The 8992-nt window shown below is 54.7% G+C and overlaps 1 protein-coding gene across 1 annotated transcript; it reads right to left on the reverse strand.

Annotated features, from left to right (window-relative positions):
• Window positions 1-256: 256 nt before the first annotated feature.
• Window positions 257-7225, reverse strand: LOC119097489 (uncharacterized). The gene is made up of 7 exons (XM_037220518.1): window positions 7031-7225; window positions 6453-6716; window positions 5610-5748; window positions 4989-5098; window positions 4531-4768; window positions 1457-1679; window positions 257-661 (listed from the first exon to the last, which is right to left on the reverse strand). Exons 1-7 carry the CDS (start codon window positions 7223-7225, stop codon window positions 295-297), a joined length of 1536 nt encoding a protein of 511 aa, XP_037076413.1. The 3' UTR covers window positions 257-294.
• Window positions 7226-8992: the final 1767 nt, after the last annotated feature.

Below are 8992 nucleotides of genomic sequence, written 5' to 3' on the forward strand. Positions count from 1 at the left end.
GGGTCGAGCTGCAGACATCAGCCAGGAGCGGGCTTTAGTGCCCCGGGCGACAGTCCCGCCCCGGCGTCCACATAAAGCCCCCTGTGCAGGGCAACTCTTGGTGATGCGAGGCTCTCAGTTGTTGATTACATTTTCGCAGCGCTTTGACAAATATAATTACTGTTGCCCTCAAACCATGTCAGAGGAGGGGAGGCGACTTCGAAAGGTTGAATGAGACTGCGCCCCCCAATTCCGGGGAAAGGCACACCTTAAATAAGACAGCGAAAAAAAATATATTGGATGCACATCAGTCTTTCACGACACTTCCACAGATAGAGGTGCAAACTTCTCCAGTAGAACTTCTCGGGCGTAGTGCTTCACTGATTCGTCCGTTTCACTTGCATCGAGGAACCGCTGAAACGCGACTTTGGCTTCCCACCTGACATCTTTCGGCCAAAACAGCAGCTCAATTATGCTCCGCTGCCACGAGATGGCGTCATCAGCAGACGGCACGGCCGACGCCACGCTGATCAGGTTGGCCATTTCGCTCTCCAGCGCTCTAAGGAACCTGGTCCGGCCCATGGCAGCCATCTTGCGCAGAAGCACCAGCAGCTCGAGGCTGTCAGCTCCGAACTTCACTGACGGTAGCAGCTGCGTAGCCCAGTTCTCGACGTCTTCTGACCTGAAGACACGATCTACGGTGAAATACGCGTCAAAGACCGTGCACAGCATAATACCTGGAAAACGTGTCAAACCCGGTGCGTACTTACCATACGTGAAGAGTAATACCACTCCACATGTTCCAACACTTCGACGGTAATCTACGAGGCTGTTGAAAGATAGTAGCCACTTTTTACGAGAACAGGAAAATTTCTAGTTGATGCCGGTGGCAGCAATGCGTTAGGGAGTGCCTCCACACATAACTGGATTGTCCACAACACGCACGAGTTAATTACGAAACCCTTTAAAAGCAGCCGCACACCCAAACGAGTGGAACCTGCCTAGCGCTTGGCTGGACTAATCATCACACACTTCACTAACTTTTTTAAATAACGGACTTTCTACCGTCGTTTCTTCCCAGTCGCTAGTTTGGTCCCAGCCTGACAACCAATGATTCACCAGAGCGCAGTTCTGCCTCGCCTCAAAGCGCACCGCTGCGCCGCACCACGGTCCCAGTATGACCCTGGCATCTCCACACCGCCTGGTTTCCCCCCCCCCCCCCCCACACAACGCCCGGGCCTCCTCACACTGCCCTGTTCTCCCCCCCCCCCCTCCCTCCCCCCCCCACAACGCCCGGCCCTCCCTCCACGTATCGCCCTGTTCTCCCCCCCCCCCCCCACAAACGCCCGGTCCTCCCTCCACGTATCGCCCGGGTTCTCCTGTCCCCAAATGCCCGGTCCTCCCCCACCTCCCACACTGCCCGGTCCTCCCCTCCCCCTCTGCTGACAGCCCAGCGCGGCGATCAACATCCACCCACCTTGCAAGATCGTCAAACTCGGGCTCGGTGATGATTGCGGCGAGCAGGCGAGTTAGCTCTGTCCCCTGCTCGGCCGTTTGGACTCGCCCATGCCGCTCGGCCGCCGCACGCACGCAGCCAAGGCGCCGTTCCAGGTCAGCGGCCGGCCGGCCGGCGGCCAGCAGCGCCGGCAGCACCCGACACACTCGATCCAGCTCTCCCAAGCGGTCCGACTCCAGGTACGCTGGGCGGGACCGGCCAGAAAATCAGGGCAGGCCACTACACTCTGTGCCAGGCAGTCGGCGGGTCACGCGGCGAGGAGCAGGGGACTGCACGTGACGGGCACGGCGCGCAGGGGACGGCAACGTCCACTCCTTTCACGTAGCATGGCACAGCATTAGAGAACAGGCGCTGAATGAAGTTCCAAAGCATAATGATGCTGTGGCGACCCTTTATGGCTAACGGGCATTTCACTCGGAAGATTAACTTTCAAAAGCGCCCAAACGTTCACCTTCCACTTCCACATTTTTTGAACTTACACTTAAACTTCTAAACGTTTGGGATATCTGCTTGCATGCGATTCCACCAGTCGTCTGACCGCTAACCAAACTTAAAGGGGATGTCTCACATTTGAACATACTAAAGCAGGCGTGAGATATGATACGCATGATACAGGCATGATATGGTACCAGCTCGCTCGTAACTACTAACATGATTTCAAGTAGAAAAACTGCTCTAGATAACAAAATTTTTCTGTTAAGTGCCGTGTCTCGTGCCTATGTCTCGAGCGTCGTCAAAGAGTGCAAAGGCATCCTCGTTTCTCTGTACAAATTCCGTCAATACTTCACATCTTCTCAAAATCATCATCTAGGCGCACGTGTTCCCTCATATAACGTACTGTCTGTGCGTGTGGGGTGGGCCAGACAAGTGTCAACTACACAATTTTTTATAAAAACCACCAACTTTGCTGCAAGAGTAATTACCGGCTCTAAAAACACATCATCATATACCGCTGGCTCTGACTTCCCTTGGATGGCAGAAGATCGGGGTCGTGGTGAGGCACCGCGACGTGCTTTAACGCGCGCTCGGGTGGGGGTGGGGGGGGGGGGGGTTTAAATTGCCTTCCCCTCCAGAAAAATGTTTTCCAGAATGGTTTCCGAACGGCGCAGCGTAGCCGCGCCAAATTTTGCATAGCTGAGACCAATGAATAGCGGATCGTTCGACATAAAAAATTAGATGTACCTTGCCAAGTCGCTGACCTATGGCAGGTCAAAGTCAGGCCATGGTTTCAGCTAAGGTAATTTCTAGGGAATCGTTCAATCTGATACAACAACGGAGTGTTTGACAAAGCCATACATCCCTGAGATGCTTTATTAGGCACCACACATATTGAATGAGCAAATTACGTTGACCTAAGGTCAGGTATAAAGGTCAGAACAAGGTCAAAACCAACCGATTTATTATTCTAGGGCTCAATGTATGGGATAGTTTCTGGTGTATATTTCGAATTTACTGACAGCAGCAACCGCATTCTACATGTTCCACGGACTGCTTAGAGATCAGAATAGGTCATTACCTAAAATAACCCGGGTAAACATTTTGTTGTTAGAAACATGCTGCTTAGCGCAACCTTTGTCGCTTATTCAAGCGCAAAACTCAGGCCAGTTTTGTATGATTTTGGTGATCATGACCTTGAAAACGTCAAACAAGGCCACTGGCCTTAGATGAGCATGAGAGCTTCTCCTTAGAAACAGTTATCTAGGTTCTGAGGACACTCTGGAGACAAACCTTGAATTTGACCGTATTTGACCTTATTTGGCCGAAGGCCATAACCTAAGAACCTCAAACTTCGACCTCAGTGAGTTGACGTAGAGGTCAACACACCCTGTAAATTTGGTGTCCCTAGCTTTCTTAGTTCCCGAGATCTCAGGGTGGTCAAATTGCCCCCCCCCCCCCCCCCCCCCCCACCCGAGCGAAGGGTATCTAGCCGGCCACCCGGGCGCGAGTTAACTGTTTGAGGCGCTAAAGGAGGTAGGCGCGCATCACCGAAGTCCGCGCGCTTTTGCCCCACGCGCCGCTGTTTCAAGTCGTCAAACGCGCGCCTCGGACGGAGGTAGTCCACACCTGCACAGACACCAACTGGCCGCCACACAGAAGGCGTTTTCGTATCGAGCCACAGCAGCCTCGAGCCGCCCGCCATCGTGTGTCCGCCGTGCCACAACACTGAGCGAACCACGTGCCATCGTGTGTCCGCCGTGCCACAACACTGAACCGCCTGCCATCGTGTGTCCACCATGCCACAACACTGAGCGCGCTTAAGACAGCCATACAATATGTGATTTTAACCACTGACAACTGATTTGATGCGACCCGTAGTACGTTGATATGTCTGCCTTAGCTCTCTGACCCTTGCCCGTATCATTTTTTGAGCTTTTGTTTGTGCCTTTTCATACTGCACCTGTATGACCTGAAATTGTAAAAGCTACCATGTGGATGGTATCATACCGACACTGATACTGATAGCAGTAAATATGCTCCCCGATACGTCATTGTTTGATTCGTCACCGTACCTTGCACAAAATTGATTTAGAGCCAATAGACGGTCGTTATATCTGGAAATCGTGCTCACGAATGCCATATATAAGCGACTCAACCATTATGTTTCTTTTCAGCCTTGATCGCTGCTTGGCTTACGGAATGACAGGACTTGAATGCGTTATTATGAGGTCCTGAATATCGAGGTGACCTTGCAATACTCTCCCCGTTTTCGCGAGCGCGTAGCTTAGAAATAAAAGGGATCTAGGTCTTAAAATGGCAGAGCTGTGAATCGCACCAAAACGTCTTAAAAGTGGCTATTTCACTTCAAAACCCAACATACATGTGGAACACTCCCCTTAACGGATGAGTGTAAAACATCCACCTGGCGACAACAATCCTCGTATCAGCTGGAACACGAGCCCCTCAAAACATCACACCACTGCAGCCCAGCCTCTCAACGTCCCCTTGAATCGACCCTGTGCGCGCGGGTGCGCAACAGACAGCGCGCGGCCACCACCAGCACCGCTGCGCCAGATCTGCTCTAGCAGTCGGCCCACCCGTAACGTAGTCGAGGACGCGGGTCCGCAGCAGCGTCTCCTGTCGGCCGCCGCCCTCCAGGCCGGCCGACAGCTCACAGCTCAGCACGTTGATGACGTCGCTGCCGAGCTCGGCCGCCGCCGCCGCCGTGCCGCTCTCGGCGCCCTTGCGACGCCGGCCAACCAGCCGTGAGTACGGAAACGAGGCGAACACGTGCCGCGAGAGCTCGGTCCACTGGCTTTCCGTGAACCAGGCCACCTGGCGGCACAGTGCGTCAGGTCAGAGGACTCAGGGACAGATCGACCCGCCAGCTCCCCTTGAACCAGGCCACCTGGCGGGACGGGTTGTCAGGTCAGGGCGACACACGGAGACATGTACGCAGTCATGCCAACAACTCGCAAAATGAGCCGTACATCCCAGGATAGCGCGTGACCCGGGGTCACCAAGGTCACGGTGCGCTCCGATCCGGGATTTTTACCAGCGCGGTGTTCTTGGTGATGTCCAGGTGTCGCAGCCGCTTCAGTAACTCCACCAGAACCTGCAGTACCACGGCCAGCGTCTCAGCCGCCTCGTCCGACAGCAGACTACCTGCGGCCGACGGCGTCACCGTTAGTGGCAGCACGAGCTGCCGGGGGTCGGCTGTTCCAGGGCCCAGCGGCCAAGGGCAGGTTATCTGTGGCACAGTAACTATATAGGAGCACGGCGGCCCGGCCGGGAGGAGGCTGGCAGCCCCGGGACCCGGAGCGCCGACAACGTCCCCCGTCCCCTACCCACCAGTCAAGCATGCGGCACCGGGGGTGACGGGCGCTGTCTTACTGGACCGCTGATGGTGCCCGCCTCGGTCTCCAGGTCCATCGGGCTCATGCAGCGCGTTGAGCTTCGTTGTGCGAGCCAGAAACTGGACTGCTCGTAGGCATAGCGCCACGAACACCAACGCCAATGAGGCCTATCCCTAGTCACTGCCATTCCATTACGATTTCATCCTAGCCGGCCCAATGTGCTGGTCATTCCTACACGCTTTGTCCCACTGGTCACGCTCTAGCCCGGCGTCGGCAGCTCCGGTCCAGCTCCCGCGCTCACCATCCCTCCGGTCACTGACCGTTGCCGTCCAGGTCGGGCGCCACCTCGGCGTACGTCTGGAAGAGCAGCGGCGCCACGGAGGCGGCGTACTGACGCAGCTCGGCCGGCTCGTGCAGCAGGCGACGCTCCTGGCCGGCCGGCGCCGCCAACACCAAGCCCTCGTCCCCGTCCAGCACGCGGCCGTACACGCCGCAGTGCGCGGCGGCGACCAGCGGGCGGGCGGCGGACGGCGGCACGCCGGTGGCGCTCGGCTGCGCGGCCAGCACCTGGGCCAGCTGGCGCAGCACAGTGACGCGCCAGGCGGCGGCCGACAGCCGGCTGCCGGGGTCAGCGAGTAGCGCCCGGCCGCCGCCGGCGCCGCTCCGCGAGATCTGCTCCAGCAGTGTGGGCAGCACCTGGTCGGCGGCGGCCGCCAGCAGGCCGGGGAAGCGGGCGAGCAGCGCCGCCAGGAACGGCAGCGAGCTCTGCTGCACGGCCGGCTGGATGTGTGTCATGGCACAAGTCAGGTGCGTCACCAGCGCCGGGAAGAACGGCGCCAGCTGCGCCTCCGTGACCTGCGGCGGGGAGGGGCCGTCACGGCTGGCGGTCGGAACCGGCGGAGGGGGGGGGGGGGCACGAACTGGAAGAGCTAGAATCGGGTACTCGGACACCACAGACCGAGATCCCCAGAACCAAGTCAACCCACCATTATCCCAAATCTCACCAGGAGGAAGGCACAACGGGTTCACAGGCGCCCTCCGCGTCCCGGGTTCGACTGGCACCGAATCACGCGGCCGGGTAATGCGACACGATCCCCGCTTCAGCCCTACGCCACTGGCCCGATACAAATCCAGCCCGGCGCCGGCAGCCAAGCAGCACGCACCTGTCCGATCACGTCGGAGACCAGCAAGACGGTTTCGGCGCGCAGCTTATGGTCCTCGTCGACAAGCAGCGCTGCCAGGGCAGGCAGCAGCTGGCCCAGCGCCGGCCACACCAGCTCGCCGTGGCGGGTCAGTAGCTCGCGCAGGCCTGCCAGCCCGTCCTGGCGCACATGCGCGCTGTAGTGGCGCAGGTGGGACAACAGCTCCTGCAACGGCAAAGCGACGATGACATACGCGCTGTAGTGGCGCAGGTGCGACAGCAGCTCCTGCTACGGCACAGTGACGTGCGCGTTCTGGTGGCGCAGGTGCGACAACAGCTCCTGTTACGGCACAACGACGGTGACGGCGAAGCAGCTGACAGTGTCAAGGCCTGTCAACAACAGCTCGGCGCACGGTCATCGACGGTGAAGACGGCTGAAAGGATACTGCCAGCTTCCACATGCCAAACAGGATCTCGAGCTCAAACGATCTTATAATGCCATTCGTAAAGACTATACAGCACCGCACGACACGTACATTGCTCTAAGCACTGCTGCATTGGTTATGGACGCAATCTTGTAAACATATAGCCAAACCTTACCTTTAAGCTCAGTTTCTTTTTGGTGACAGGACCATCTCCTGATTGTTTCTTGGCCTGGTCGTGGATGACGATCTTCTTGGACTTGAAACTAGTGTCCGTCAAATTCTGGCCTTTTGGGAGCTTTTTCCCAACTTTAAGCTTCACCTTTGTAAAGTCTGCCTTCTTTTCTTTTTTAGCCTTCGAACTTTTACCCATATTTGTGCTGACCTGAAACGCGTGTTCACATCACATATACCACACATTACACTATTTATATTACACGTACTACACCATACTACACTATTGCAACATTCACCTGTACCTGACAGGAAAAGAAAAGCATTATAGAACATCACAATTTCCGCTTCTTTTGCCCTTACAATGCGCTTTGCACCACAAAACGCGTGGTTCTGTTATTCTGATATGTGTGCTGCTCTCCAAAAAGCTACAGCTAATGAAGCACATATAATGTGAAGCCAAACAAAAGGGCGGAACAGCGATCGAGCCTGACCGGACACTACGACAGGGCAGTTACACATACATAAATGTAATAAACCTGAGGTGTCTACAGCCGGAAAGAGGAATGTGTCAGAAAAGCCAGACATTTTTCTGTTATTGGTATTTACTTCAGAAGCGTGCCCATGCCAGGTGATATACGGTGTTCACAATGGCTATCACTCAGTCGTTTGACATACACAAAATGGAGAGCTCCAGTTAAGCTGCACATCGCTCGAGGTGGTGCGCGCCTCGGTCGGCAGCGTTCGTGGCCATTAACAATCGATCCGCGCCGTGAATTGATTACACTACAAGACGCGTGCGCAGCATGGCTCGCAAACCCCTCACACTGACACATCCCAGTCACAATACATAAGTCCAGTGCCTTTCTGTCATGTCAGTCCTGAGCACCCACTGGCCCCCTCTGCGTGCACACTCATATGATCACAGGGTGTCTGATGTTGCCACCAGCTGTCACACAGCTCACAGGACAGCCCTGTGACCGGTGTCATGCAGCTTGAGCCATACAGCTGCACAGAGCCATACAGCGCACTGAACTTAAACCCTCACTACGTGCTCTTGTTCAGTACGAGCTTTTGACCGCGGGCTCCAGTGAAAAGTGGCACTGGCATTCAGCACAAATTGTTCTGTGAGTGCTTCCATAGTGCTCTGCAGCATGGCAGGGTCCAACAAGGGTGATGCTGTCAAGGGGGTGCAAATGCTTGGGGAGCTCCCAAACAATCCAGGGCACTGTAGAGAATAGGGTGCCCAGTGGCATCTCTTACATGTTTCTGACTGTCAAAATGCCAAGAATGTAACACATTATCAAAGTAAGGTGAACAATGATACCATGCCTTTCCAGTTGCACACATTTATCGCACCACATTTCCAACCAATTGCTGATTGTCTTGAAACTTTCCAAAACAAACTAACACCATGGGTTATTGTGCTGTTGCCTTGAAGCTGATAACAAATACTGTGGTGTTAATTCTGTGTAGAGAAGCATGTTACCACACTTTTTGAAAGTAAGCTTTTGTGCAAAAAAAAATATTCCCCTGATCATCCAAAAGAACTGAATGATCAGAATGATCTAAAAGCTTAAAACATCAGATAGTATCAGAGACTATGGCCAAATGGTGCATTCCATGCAATTGCAGATAAGGTTGCAGGTCAAGACAGTTTAAGTGTGATCAAAACATGGATATCATGGCTCTAGCAGTGCAGACAGGCACCAGCTGAGATGACTGACTGGGCCTGGTCAGGTCAGTCAAGCTTTAGGAGAGCTTCTCTCTGCACCCAATCATGACACTGACAGGCAGTTTTTACCAAAAAGTAGCACCATCCTTTAAAAACTGTTCTATTATATGCTCAATGCACTTTTATACAAAATGCTTAATGATATTGAGTGCTCCTGTAACACTGCATCACCAAAACTTTATTTTTCCAACCCAAGTAACCCCCCATGGGTAAAATCTTTCATTACTAGAA

This window comes from Pollicipes pollicipes, unplaced genomic scaffold, assembly GCF_011947565.3.
Source record: "Pollicipes pollicipes isolate AB1234 unplaced genomic scaffold, Ppol_2.1 Scaffold_4295;HRSCAF=5057_pilon_pilon_pilon, whole genome shotgun sequence".
Taxonomy (NCBI): domain Eukaryota; kingdom Metazoa; phylum Arthropoda; class Thecostraca; order Pollicipedomorpha; family Pollicipedidae; genus Pollicipes; species Pollicipes pollicipes.